A 14,791-nucleotide genomic window follows, 5' to 3' on the forward strand; every position below is an offset into this window, starting at 1 on the left:
ATAACTCCAGGTCTGCACGAATGAGCTGAGAGTAGAGAGTATCATCTTTCTTAATTCAGATGCTCTTATCTCATTAGTGCTCCTGGCAATGAATTAGTTGAAGTGCCTAAGGACAGTGGCAGGTCAGATACATGTGTTCTCATCCGACTTATATTATTTCTGGATATTTTTAGATTCGTCAACTTTGTTGATAATTGATTAAATTTTAAAACTGTTAACTGGAAAAACATCTTCATTTTAGAGGCAGGATCTGGAATCATACTTAATAGAGAATGGTCTTGGACAAGTTCATTAACCTTCTTACAGAGCTGTTTCCCAGTATTTACTTTAAAGATTATTGTGAGGACTAAATTAGTTGTAAAGTGCTTTTATGTAAATGTATATAAAGTGCTTAAAATATATGGTGAGTGCTGAGTGTGTATTAGTGATAATAATCTTTACTATTATTACTTATTCCAAGAGTTCTGAGAAATGCTTATTTTAATCCTGAATAAATAGGAAGGGTCTGTGACTTTGTTATATTTTGAAGGCATTGTCTAATATATTTAATCTAGACCTATAAGAATAAAAGTTACACATAAAAAATTCACAACCACACATTTGTCCACAAATTCTTTGACAAATCAGAACAGAATAGAACAAAGTTCTGACATTAGTTATTCATTTGCTATAGAGTGAGAGAATAGGTAATATATTACAAAGTGTATTCTTCTCATGTCTTTAATATTAAAAATAATTGTGTTAGCTTTTTACCAAAATGATTATTTTTTCATATAAATCTTTATTTTTTTTAAAGATTTTATTTACTTGAGAGAGAGAGTGCACAAGCAGGGGGGAGAGGCAGAGCAAGAAGGAGAAGCAGACTCCCCACTGAGCAGGGAGCCCTACCTTGCAGGGCTCAATCCCAGGACCCTGGGATCATGACCTGAGCCGAAGGCAGACGCTTAACTGACTGAGTCACCCAGGCACCCTGAGATGAATATTTTTGAAAATATGGGAGCTTCTGTTAATTTTTGTCTTTTTAAGATATTTGTTTCTGCTGATATATTTCAGCACCAGAGCATGGCCTTTTCCAGGTTAAGATGCTGAGCTAAAACCTCAAAGAATCACTGCAAAAGAGATTGGATTCCCCTTCTCTCTATAATTTAGTTAGTGAGAACCACAGCTGGGTAAGCCTTTGGGGGGCAATTATTTTCAACCGTTTTAGAGCTTTTATATTAGGGAAACAGAAATACATTTGTGAAAATCTTAGAACCAAGTAACCAACTTGACCGTCTTAGGTCAAGTACTAAGTAAGTTGATAAGGTACAGCTTAGCCACAAAGACTTGCTGAGCACCTGTGGAATCCAGAGGTTGTCAGATACATTTCGGCTAAGTCATTCCCTTTCGAAGTCTTCCATTAAGAGGCCTACTTGGACGATTAGGATGGTAGGAAGTGCTTCTTTCATTGCCTTTTAAATTTACTGTTAAAAGAATATTCATAGCAGAAACAGTCTTTGATGCTAAGCCATATTTCAAGAACAAGTAATTATTATACTTCTGTTCTTTTTAAAGCATCTGTGACATGCGCACACATACACACACACACAACACACACACACACACACAGTTTGTCAGAATCAGCTTTTACTGGCTCACAGAAGTCCACTGTTAATTTCCCAGGAGTTCTGTAAACCACTTGATATCAGACAAGTAGCCTGGAATTTACTACAGTGGGAGTATTTACTCCATGGAAATCGGGGAATGCTATACATCAAAGCCCTTTTTTCTTCTTAGGCAGCTGGCTGGTAAACACTTACTAGTACACCCGTGCCTCAAAATATTTATGTAAATAAAGGCTATTACCTTTGAAATTGGTTTTAGTAGGAAAGTTTACATGAGAAAAAGAAATAAACTGGGTATTTTTTTCTTTTTTTTTCTGTGTTCTCAGGGATACGGAAAGACCGAAGAGGAGGGAGAATGTTGAAACACAAGCGCCAGAGAGATGATGGGGAGGGCAGGAATGAAGTGGGGTCCTCTGGAGATATGAGGGCTTCCAGCCTTTGGCCAAGCCCACTCTTGATTAAGCATACTAAGAAGAACAGCCCAGCCTTGTCCCTGACAGCCGATCAGATGGTCAGTGCCTTGCTGGAGGCTGAGCCCCCCATAATCTATTCCGACTACGATCCTTCCAGACCCTTCAGTGAGGCTTCGATGATGGGCTTGCTGACCAACCTTGCTGACAGGGAGCTGGTTCACATGATCAACTGGGCAAAGAGGGTGCCAGGTAAGAACACTAAGCTCAACATTTATTTTGAGAGTCAATAACTACTCATGACCTGGTTGTGCTGGCATGGGAGAAGTAGGGAGAAACAACAGCTTGCTATCGAATTGGTTTCAAGGTTACTTCTGCATTTGTTCATTTTTACTATCAACATACTATCATTCTCCTGGAAATTAGGAGATAATGTTTTAAAATCAAAATCTAGAAGATTAAAGTCTTCCACCTGATATTTATTTATTTTTGTTTGTTTGTTTGTTTGTTTTTGACATTATTTATTTTTAACCAAAGAATCTGGGATGGTCACAACATAATAAGTGCATGTACTATTATGTGTTCATACTATCAGAAGTTCTTAACACAGAATGACCCATGCACTACAGATTTGTAATACTGAGAACTTTTGTTCGAAGCACCTCAATTATTAATAGACAATTTTATCTTAAAATATTTTCTTTTAAGTTCTTTGTGGACTAAAGAGATAATAACAGGTGTCTTTACTGAATGCCAGTTATTTACTCAGCTGTTAACTCTTAATATTTTAGGAGAAAGGTAATACAAAGGAACCATAAATTAGGTTCTCATCCCTGAGAGGAGTTTGCAGAAAGAATCACTGGCTGAAGTGACACTTGGTCCTTCAGTTGGTTCTCTCAGAACTGGTGTTCCTTTAAAACTTGACTGTTGCTCTTGTTCAGGGAGAAGAACTCTAGTTATTATGGAAACAAGACTAGAAAATGACCTCCTACGTGCCCCAACATACCCAGTCAGGAGCTAACGTAGATGAACCAAGGCAAGAGGAAGTTACATCTTTTTTCTGGGCTTATAGATCAAATGAGTAATGGTTTTAGACAGAGATCGTTTTGTGTGGTTTCTTTTAATAGATGAAATTAATTATTACCTATGAAGCATGGGTGTTTTTTTATTAAACTAAAGAAATGTAGAGTTTTGTACTTGTATTTCAAAGTTCACTGATTATAGACCAAGTGAACAAATATCTGGCCTTAGAGACTATTTCATGTATTTGCATCTGTTAACATATGAACTTGTGGTCCTTTGAATAAAGAGCCAGCAGTGTTTGATCCCAGCTTGATAGAGGGCATCCATGTAGGGGGTGGAGATTGCATTAAGTGGAGACATGAGGATTGACAGGCATATTTAGATTTTTAGGGTCAATCCAACTGGCAAGTAAAAAGTGTTGGCCATCTTCGAAATTAAGGGTTTTATTGAGCACTTACCTAGCTTAGCATTCTCTTGTGAAGCAGATCCATGTAAGCAGATATTGGAATTTAAATGTAACATCGTTATAAGCTTTGTCTTTATATTTGTTACTGCCTTTTTAAAAAATACTTTGGGAGAAGAGAAAAAACAAAACAAAACAAAACAAATAATAGCCATATACCTGAGAGCCAACTCTTGGTTGCTGTTAAGTTTTATTGTCCTATAAGCATATATTTTCCCTCTTGAAGTCTTGTCAGTATTAATTCCAAAGCACTGTCGTACGCAAGTATATATTTTCATACTTATCTGTAGATTTCCATCATGACATTTTTATAATTATAAAAACTTGAAGGGTGTGTGAAATAACTGGAATGAAGTTCAAGTATATTAGCAGTGAATGAAGTATTCATGGCAATAATCTTCTAAATTTGGGAATGAAATGGAGACAGATAGCAAGGAAAAGAAAATATGTCCATGGTTAGCTATCCCATTGTTAAACCCAGAACTAAACAAAATTTATGATAATGAGATTTATAGCAAAACCACTTGATTATATTAGATTAAAAGACCGAAATGATTCCAAAACCCCTGGACCAAACAATGTCTTATTACTTGATGGTTAAAAAAGAATTATAAAGGCAGAAATGAAATTGTGTGTACACCATTGAAATACAGCTGTTGTAAATCAAAAGCCTACTTGTCTGACCAAGCAGAATAGTTTACGTGTGAGTGGTGGGAGGGGCAGAGGGAAAGGAGAGAGAGAATCTCAGGCAGATTTGATCTCATGACCCTGAGACCATGACCTGAGCCAAAATGAAGGGTTGGATGCTTAACTGACTGAGCCACCCAGGTGCCCCTTGGTTAATCTTTAGATACTATCAATAGAACAGAAATTGTGAGTTGACTTCATTTTTAAAAACTTCAGTATAATTGACAAATAAAATCATAAGATATTTAAAGTTGTGGCAATTTGGTATACATAGGCTTTGTGAAAGGATCCCCTCCCATCTAGTTAATTAACATATCCATCACCTCACTTTTTTTTTTTTTTTTTGGTGAGAACATTTAAGTTCTACTCTCAGCAAATTTTAATTATGATGTAGTGTTATCAGTTATACTCATCATGATTTATATTAGATCCTCAGACCTCTTTTATCTGGTCTGACAGTTTATATTCTTACCAACCTCTCCCTATCTGTCCCACCTGACAAACCCTGGCAACCACTTTTCTACTCTGTTTCTATGAGTTTGACATTTTTGTCTCCTTAGATTCCACATCTAAGTGCTATCATACAGTATTTATCTCTCTCTCTCTCTTTGGCTTATTTCACTTAACATAAGGCATTAAGGTCTATCCATGTTGTTACAAATAGCAGGATTTCCTTTTTTCTCATGGCTGAATAATATTCCATTATATCTGGATCTCGGTTAGTCAGATCTTACTTGTTCACTTATCTGTTGATGGACACCTGGGTTGTTTCCCTGTCTTGACTATTATGTATAATATTGCAGTGAACGTGGGAGTGCACATATCTCTTTGAAATCCTGCTTTCAATTCCTTTGGATATATGTCCAGAAATGGGATTGCTGGGTCATATGGTGGTTATTTTTTAAATTTTTTGAGGAACCTCTATACTGTTTTTCACAGTGGCTGCACCAGGTTATAGTCCCATTAACAGTATACAAGAATTTCTTTTTCTCCACATTCTCATCAACACTTATCTGTTGTCTTTTTGATGAAAGCCAGTCTAACAGGTGTGAGGTGATATCTCATTGTGGTTTTGATTTGTTGTTCCTTGATGATTAGTGATGTTGAGCATCTTTTTATATACCTGTTGGCCAATTTGTATGTCCTTTTTGGAAAAATGTCTATTCAGTCTTCTGCCCCATTTTTTTTCTTTTAAGATAGAGCATGAATGCAAGTGTTGGGGGGGAGGGGCGGAGGAAGAGGGAGAGAGAATCTTAAGCAGGCTCCATGCCCAGTGCAGAGCCTGATGCAGGGCTCGATTTCACAACCCTGAGATTATGGCCTGAACCAAAACTAAGAGTTGGATGCTTAATGGACTGAGTCACCCAGGGGCCCTCTCTGCCCATGTTTTAATCAGATTGTTTTTATTGCTTTTGAGATGTCTGAGTTCTGTATATATTTTTTGATATTAACCCCTAATCAGGTATATGTTTTGCAGATATTTTATCTCATTTAATAGGTTGCCTTTTCACTGGGCTGTGCTAAAGTTATTTTTAGCTTGATATAGTCCCACTTGCTTATTTTTGCTTTTGTTGCCTTTGCTTTTGGTGTCTAATCCAAAAAAATCATTGCCAAGATTGATGTTAAGGAGCTCTTTCTCTTTTGTTTTCGTCTAGGAGTTTTATGGTTGCAGGTCTTACTTTCAAGTCCTTAATCCATTTTGAATTGATTTTTGTGTATGGTGTAGGATAGGGGTCTGATTTCATTCTTGTGCATGTGGCTGTCCAGTTTCCCATCACTTCTTATTGAAGAGACCATCATTGTATATTCTTAGCTCTTTTGTTGTAAATTAATTGACCACATATGCTTGGGTTTATTTCTGGATTTTCTGTTCTGTGCCATTGATCTATGTCATTGTTTTTATGCTAATACCATACTCTTTTGATTACTATGGCTTTGTAATATAGTTTAAAATCAGGGAGTGTGATGCTTATGCCTCCAGCTTTGCTCTTCTTTCTTAAGATTACTTTGGCTACTCAGGGTCTTCATGGTTCCATAGGAATTTTAGGATTTTTTTTTCTATTTCTGTGAAAAATCTCATTGGAATTTTGCTAGAGAGTACACTGAATCTGTAGATGGCTTTGGGTAGTATAGACATCTTAATGGTACTTTTTTTTCCAATCCATGACCATGAGATATCTCTCACATTAAGTCTAGTGTGTTGTTTAAGACCAATGTTTCTTTTTCTTTTCTTTTTTTTTTTTTTTTTTAAGATTTTATTTATTTATTTGACAGAGAGAGAGATAGCGAGAGCAGGAACACAAGCAGAGGGAGTAGGAGAGAGAGAAGCAAGATTCCCGCTGAGCAGGGAGCCCGATGTGGGGCTTGATCCCAGGACACTGGGATCATGACCCGAGCTGAGGGCAGATGCTTAACGACTGAGCCACCCAGGCACCAAAGCCCCATGTTTCTTTATTGAGTTTTTTGTCTGGATGATCTATCCATTATTGAAAATGGGATATTGAAGCCCTCTATTATTCTTGAATTGCTGTCTATTCCTCTCTTTAGGTCTGTTAATGCTTGCTTTATGTATTTAGGTTCTCCATTGTTGGGTGCATAAATATTTACAAATGCTTTACCCTCTTGCTGGATTGACCCCTTTATCATTATATAATGATTTTTTAAATCTTATTACAGTCTTTGCTTAAATTCTTGAATTTTATTTTGTATAACTACCCCTTCATTTTTTTGTTTATATTTGCATGGAGTATCTTTTTCTATTCCTTCACTTTCAGTCTTTTTGTGTCCTTAAACCTGAAGTGAGTCTCTTGTAGGCAACATATAGTTGGATCTTGTTCTTTTATTCATTCAGGCACTTTATGTCTTTTAACTGGAGGATTCAGTTCATTTACATTTAAAGTAATTATTGATAGGTGTGTACTTGTTGCCGTTTTGTTAATTGTTTTTGTTTGTTTTGTTGTTTCTCTGTTTCTTCTCTTGCTCTCTTCTCTTGTGGTTTGATGATTCTAGCAGTGGTTTGCTTAGATTCCTTTCTTATTTTTTGTTTATCTATTATAGATTTTGCTTTTTAGCTAGCATTAGGCTTACATGTAACAACTTGTATTTATAACATATTGGTGATTTGTGACAAATTAAGTTTGAACACATTTTAAAACTCTATTTTTTTACTCTCCCCCCCATGTTTTATTTTTGAAGTCACAATTTGCATCTTTTTACCTTGGGCACCCATTACAAATTATTATAGTTATAGTTATTTTTACTACTTTTGTCTTTTAACCTTCCTACTAGATTTATAAGTGATTTATCCATCACCATGACAACATTAGAATATTCTGAATTTGACTCTGTAGTTACCTTACCATTGAGATTTATACTTTCATACATTTTCCTATTACTAATTACCATCCTTTTATTTTAGCTTGAAAAAGTACCTTTCACATTTCTAGTAAGGCTGGTCTAGTGGTGATGAAGTTCTTCAGCTTTTGCTTGTCTGGTAAACTCTTGACTCTCCTTCAAAATTCTGAAGGACAGCTTTGCTTGATAGAGTATTCTTAGTTGGTGTTTTTTTCTTTCAGCACTTTGAATATATTAGGCTGCTCTCTTTTGACCTGTGAAGTTTCTGCTGAAAAATATGCTGATGCTGATAGTGTTATCTGCTGATAGCCTTATTCTGGTGGTAGCCTTCTGTGTAACAAGTTGTTTTTCTTTTACTGCTTTTAAGATTCTTTTGTCTTTAACTTTTGACACTTTAATTTTAGTGTGTCTTGGTGTGGGTTTCTTTGGGTTCATCTTTTTTGCAACTCTTTGGGCTTCCTGGATCTGGATGTCTATTTCTTTCCCTAGGTTAAGGAAGTCTTCCACCATTATTTCTTTGAATGAGCTTTTTACCCCTTTCATTCTCTCTTCTCCTGGGACCCCTATAATATGGATGCCGGTTTTCTTGATGTTGTCCTATTAGTCCCTCATGCTATCTTTACTCTTTTTCATTATCCCCCCACCCTCTGCTTTTAACTCCTCTGATTGGATGAATCCTCTATCATGTCTTTGAGTTTGTTGATCCTTTCTTCAGCTTGATCTAGTCTGATATTGAAAACCTCTATTAAATTTTTCAGTGCAGTTATCATATTCTTCAGTTCTGTGATTTTTGTATGGTATTTTCTTATATTTCTTATCTCTTTGTTGACATTCTCACTTTGTTCATGTATTGTTCTGATTTTGATGAACATCTTTGTGATTATTTTGTGCTCTTTATTAGGTAAAGCACTTACCTTCATTTCATTAGTCTTTTTCTGGAATCTTATTTCTTTTGTTTGGAACATATTCCTCTGTGTCTTCATTTTCCTCGACTCTGTGTTGGTTCCTGTGCATTAAATGAAATAGCTCCCTCTCCTAATCTTGATGGAATGGTCTCATGTAGGAGATAAACTTTATTGTTCAGCCCAGCCTGAGCTCTTGATTGTCTCTCAAATTTTTGTGATTGTCTAGGCAGACTTCTTTGTTCTTAGTGGTTCCGAATAGTTGGAAGTTGTCAGTATCCCAAAGGGGAGGATCTCACTGAACACCTAGATTCAGGCTGATTGGTAGCTGGATCCTCAGATACCAGCTTTTAAAGGATACAAATATATCTCTTTCAGGGAATGATTGAGAGATGAGAGTTTCTGTTTGCTCCCTCTGTGCTGAGCCCTGGTTGATAGCCACTTAGGAACTATTTCTTTGTTTGCTACAAGCCTGTGGGATTGGCAAATATAAGCCCTACTGGCCAATAGAACCAGGTGATCAAAGGATGAGTTCCCTGGGCAGCAGCCACAAAAGCGTGTGTACAAGCTCCTTTCGGGGAGAGATAGGTGATTTTTGGAGCAGAGTTTAGGGAGAATGGTGTCTACTACTTCTCCAGTCTCTGAGGAGGATCACAGTCAGTCTCTAGGTGATGCTAAATTAGAATGTGACCCACAGATAGCAGCTCTCAAAATATGCAAATAGACCTCTTTCAGACAAAGATGGGGAGATGTTTACTTCTTCTGTGCTGAACCCTGGGAAGATAGACAGTGAATCCTTGTGAGCCCATAAAGAAGTTTCTTTCTTTGCTATAGACTTATATTTCTCATGTATTTCAGAGACACCTGTTTTGGTGGAAGTCTTAAAAGCTGGACTGCTATATGTTGGGTCCAAATCTTTTGCTCCTCAGAGAGGGAGTTTTGAGTTCCCTCAACAAAACAAAGAGGCAACCCACGGAATGGGAGAAGATATTTGTAAATGACACTACAGACAAAGGGCTACCACGATCTATAAAGAGCTCAAACTCAACACCAAAAAAACAAATAATCAAGTCAAAAAATGGGCAGAAGACATGAACAGATACTTCTCCAAAGAAGACATACAAATGGCTAACAGACACGTGAAAAAATGTTCATCATCATTAGCCATCAGGGAAATTCAAATCAAAACCACACTGAGATATCACCTTACACCAGTTACAATGGCAAAAATTGACAAGGCAAGAAACAACAAATGTTGGAGAGGTTGTGGAGAAAGGGGAACCCTCTTACACTGTTGGTGGGAGTGCAAGTTGGTACAGCCACTTTGGAAAACAGTGTGGCGGTTCCTCAAAAAGTTAAAAACAGAGCTACCCTATGACCCAGCAATTGCACTACTGGGTATTTACCCCAAAGACACAGATGTAGTGAAAAGAAGGGCCACATGCACCCCAATGTTCAGAGCAGCAATGTCCGCAATAGCCAAACTGTGGAAAGAGCTGAGATGCCCTTCAACAGATGAATGGATAAAGAAGATGTGGTATATATACACAATGGAATATTACTCAGCCATCAGAAAGGATGAATACCCAACTTTTACATCCACATGGATGGGACTGGAGGAGATTATGCTAAGTGAAATAAGTCAAGCAGAGAAAGTCAATTATCATATGGTTTCACTTATTTGTGGAACATAAGGAATAGCATGGAGGACTTTAGGAGAAGGAAGGGAAAAATGAAGAGGGGGAAATCAGAGGGGGAGATGAACCGTGAGAGACTGTGGACTCTGAGAAACAAAATGAGGGTGTTAGAGGGGAGGAGGGTGGGGGGATGGGTTAGCCTGGTGATGGGTATTAAGGAGGGCACGTACTGCATGGAACACTGGGTGTTATACGAAAACAATGAATTGTGGATCACTACATCAAAAACTAATGATGTATTGTATGGTGACTAACATAACATAATAAAATAAAATTAAAAAAATAGATTACCAAAAAAAAAAAGAAGAAGAACAATGGTGTGTAATAGGACTCAGAAAGCATTTTGTGAATAAATAGTCAACCAAAAAAGAAAAAAAAGAACTTATTTTTTTCCCTTTGCAATTTAAAAACAATAGCAAGAATGATAAAATCTACCTACCCAGCTCTGGCAAGGGATGCTTTTTTTTTTTTTTTTTTTTAAATAACGTGTTTATATCTGCTTTTTGATATCTAGCTATAGAAAAGGCTTTTCTCTTTCTTATTCATTCTGAAATTTGTTAATCTTAAAAAAAAAAACCCTTTACATGATCTATCCATGGATAGAGATTTAGTTTTAAAGGGTTAGATTATTAAATCTTAATTTATTATTACTCTATACATGGTGAAAACTTGTTAGCAAGAATAATATTGTTTATCTAAAGGTCAAGAAAGGAAAAAAATGACTGTGAAGTTGTTATATTTTTAAAATCTGCATCACACATAATTGCATCATTGCCTAGTTGATTCTTAGTTTTGTGCTAATGAAGTACATTTAATTTTTTTTTCCTAGAACCTTGAATCACATAAAAAAATTGTTACTTTGATTTATTAAAAATTATGCCTTTTCCAAAATTCACTGTAATTATACATATCTCAAGGTCAATTTCATACTTCAAATCAATAGTTCTATCTATTTAATGACTGTTTGGATAAATATCTGGTCCTGAGCTCTTTGTTTTCTTTTAAAAACTGATAACCAGAAACCTGACAGCCTCACTGACCACTGGGCACAAATCTGGGAAGGTGTGCTGAGACTGCTGGCCCAGGAAGAATAATAAAGGGAAAATGACAGTTGAGTTCAGTTTCATGGGAACCGTGCTACCTTAAGCACTTCCTCATTCTTTTGGTGGCAAAATAGGCAACTTTTTCTTTCTCCTTTCCTTCCTCAGTCCCTGCCTACTGAATACTAAATGAATCCCCACTTCTTTCTCAGTCCCCGACTCCCCATCATTTTCTTTGTGTTCCCTTCTTGCTCAGTTTTGGCCCTGGGGGGAGAGGATCCACTTTTTTTGGACATGCCTCCCACTGGCTACAAGCTCTGTTTCTTAGAAACTTCTTGTGTTGTCTTGAGGGTGTGTGGTTGTCAAGCCATTCCAGGGCTCGAGGCTTCTCCTGCTCCTGTGTTCACCATGAATCCAGTAATTCGCTTCTCTGACTCTAATACTCGTCCTCATCAATCAGATCAGCAGTGATGCACAGGAAATGCTTATTGAATGAATGAATGAGTAAATGAATGAATAAAGGGTGTTTTTTTGCAACTTCTGATTTTAAGAAATCTCTGAGCGCTGTTAAAACTCAGTTTTTCCATAAAGAAGTGATCTTTAAGTCTGTGGTGTTATTCTCTTTTACCTCTCTTCAGAATCTACCTGCTGTTCTAATATCTCTCTAGCAGCTGCCTTAGCGAGATTCATTTCCAACCTCTCTTTTGTAAGGGGCAGAGCAATATTCAGAGGAATGTACAGAGCTCGAGCTCTGAGGACTTTAAAAGGCGTCAGTTGGCTTGCAGCAAGTTAGTTTCACTTAGTTTATGTAATTTAAAACTTAGAATGGGTAGGGACAAGGGGGCAAGGAGAGGGCACAATACCTCAGTGTGGGAACTGGGAGCATCTTCAATGAACACATTCTATTCTGGGAGGTTCTTGTGGATTCCAGGGACTTGGCTATCCTATGTAGTGCTCTGAGACCCAACCTGTAATCACACCTGTAGACCCTGCTCTCAGGCTGTCCTAATGTCCCAGCCTGTTTTGGCATGGCATGGCGATGAAAAATAACATGACATGGAAGGATGGTGACATCCTGGAGAGGTGACAGATGCATATGTTTCAGGGTAGATTTGTGGTTTAGATTTACAACCATTCTATAAATAAGAGCCTTGGGACTGGGTTAGAATTACCCTAGTGTGAATGGTGGCAGCCCCTCTGGGCTGGCAATGGAATGCAGAGCTTTCTTTGGAGCGTTCCACGTCCAAGTCAGCCCAGCTCAGCTTTTCACTGCTCCTGTGGGGAGCTCTGGTTGAGGCCCAAGGAAAGCAGCTCTTACTGGATTTGTCTTTCGCATGAAACTTTGAAACCCCATAGATGCTCCGTGGCCCAGAAGCCTTTCACCTTTAAAATCCTTTTCTCCTCTTGAGAGTGTTCGAGGAAAATGCCCCATTTGGGCCTCTTTGCCCCACCCTACCCAGGGGTCTTTCACAGTGAGTGTGGGTCAGGGCCTCACCGTCTGCGTGTTTATCTTGAGCTGGATGATGTGTGGTGCTGGGTGTCCCCAGGCCACCCTGTGGGGAATGTTGGCCTGTGGCTCTGCTACTTCCAGGGGGACCTGGCATGGAGAATGTCAGTTTTTTGGTCACTGTTTAGCTGTATGACTATTAAAGTGGGTTGAAGTAGATTGAATTGTGCTCCCCCAAAAAGATACATTGAAATTCTAATGCTTCGTACTTCGGAAGTGATCTTATTTGGAAATAGGGTCTTCAAGTTCAAATGAAATCATTGGGGGTGGGCCCTGATCCGTATAAAAAGGGGAAATTTGGATGTAGAGATAGAAATGCCCTGGAAGGAAGATGATATAAAGCCTCACAGGAAGAAGAACGGCCATGTGATTAGAGCCATGTACCTCGAAGGCCAGGAATGCCAAAGATGCCAGCAAAGATGCCTCCCCCAGAGTCTTCAGAGAGAGCCTGGTCTTACTGACACCTTAACCTCAGACTTCTAGCCTCCAGAACTATGCGGCAATAAATTTCTATTGTTTTAAGGCACTCTTTTTTTTTTTTTTGTACTTTGTATGACAGCCCTAGGAAACTGTTACATATTGTATTAAAAAGAAAAAGGTGCCTGTATTTTTGAGGCAAAAGAAATAAGGAGCTTTTGATTTAAAGAGGAATGTTTGGCTCACCTGGTTTAGGCCTGGCTAATCATTTACTCTTTTTTGCCCGCCCAAGTGGTTCACTGAACTTCGGGCTTTGAAGTTGATTTAGGATTTTAACAGTTCCATGAATCTGCCTGGCAAATACCTTTAAGAAAATTTTAACCCACAGAAGAATGTTTTAATCTGGTACCTTAATAGTTTCCCTTTTTACATCCATATCTTTGATCCATTTGAGTTTGTCCTAGTGTACAGATGAGAATCATTGTTCCAGAATCATTGTTCCACAGACAGCTGCACAGTTGTATCAATTCCACTTATTGAACAGCTTCCTACAGAAGTATTTTTAAGACTTCCTTTACAGTTGACCTTCCAAGTTGACTATTGTTAGAGTTTTTAGAGTAAGTAGATACTGGTTTATGTGTTTGGTTATTTTTCCCAATTCTGAAATCAAAAAGAAAAAAAAAATAAGCTGTCCAGTCAGAAGTTGTATGTTTTGCTTAACTTACAATAACTGAATATAGAGTATGAATGAGTCTGTCCTGTGTCGATATATTTCATAATTTTCCATTAATCTTAGAAATAAGGGCAAAAGTTCATAAGGCTTGATATGTTTAGAAAAGCCCAGTGCCAAGAAGAGTTATTGTTCAATATTCATAGGACAGAAAAACTGTTCCCCGGGAGAGAAGAAGAAGGAGATATACCAGGCTTTCCTTCTCTCTTTTCCCATCTGTTGTAGGTGTCTCCCAATACTCTAGTACTTGGTCCTGGGTGCCACGGCTGCTTTTAACCAACTTGAAAAGTTACTCCCCTCAGAGCTTCACCTGTTAGTTTGTAGATTCCTGATATCCAGATTTCTTTCTGTGGGTCGCAACACCTAAACATTCAGCTCCCACAGGCCACCAGCTCAATGTCATGCTTCCACCAACATATCTGAAACCAAATGTGCCATTTTCCTTTTCTCCCCTTTATAGCAACCTATTTGCTTCTCCTGTTCCTTGGCATTTCTGCAAAAAGCTCCACTCTTCTTTATCTGACGTTGGAATCATCTTTGTGTCTGGCTGTTCTTCACCATGTACTATCAGTTCTTTCTCTCCAACATCTCTAGATTTTGACTTTGTTTTTGTCCCACTGTCACTAGCCTGGCCCACATCCTTCTTGTTTTCCAAGACTGAATTACTATAATATCCTCCTAACTGGTCTTTTTGGCTCCAACCTCTCCTCCCTTCAACTCATCCCACTCATCACTGCCAGAGTAATTTCTGTAAATCGTCATTTCAGAATGCTTCACTCCCTGCATTTGTTTCCAAACTGGGTGGCTGAAAACAACAGAAATGTACGGTGCTGGAGGCTGGATGTCTAAAATCAAGGTATCAACAGGGCCATGCTATCTCTGAACACTCTGTGGGAGGATCCTTCCCTGCCTCATTCAAGCTTCTGGAGCCTGCTGGCAATCCTTGGCGTTCCTTGG

The 14,791-nt window shown here is 38.1% G+C and overlaps 1 protein-coding gene across 6 annotated transcripts in view; it reads left to right on the forward strand.

Annotated features, from left to right (window-relative positions):
• Positions 1 to 14,791, forward strand: part of ESR1 (estrogen receptor 1) — a 381,963-nt gene that overhangs the window by 217,386 nt on the left and 149,786 nt on the right. For all 6 annotated transcript variants that reach the window (XM_045865762.3, XM_045865760.3, XM_064598228.1 and 3 more), the window contains exon 5: positions 1,931 to 2,266. In XM_045865762.3, the coding sequence (XP_045721718.1) occupies positions 1,931 to 2,266 (336 nt within the window). The remainder of the gene's footprint in view (positions 1 to 1,930; positions 2,267 to 14,791) is intronic.

Source organism: Mirounga angustirostris, unplaced genomic scaffold (assembly GCF_029215605.1).
Source record: "Mirounga angustirostris isolate CCGP_5_RB_7025 unplaced genomic scaffold, mMirAng1.0.hap1 SCAF_8, whole genome shotgun sequence".
NCBI lineage: Eukaryota > Metazoa > Chordata > Mammalia > Carnivora > Phocidae > Mirounga > Mirounga angustirostris.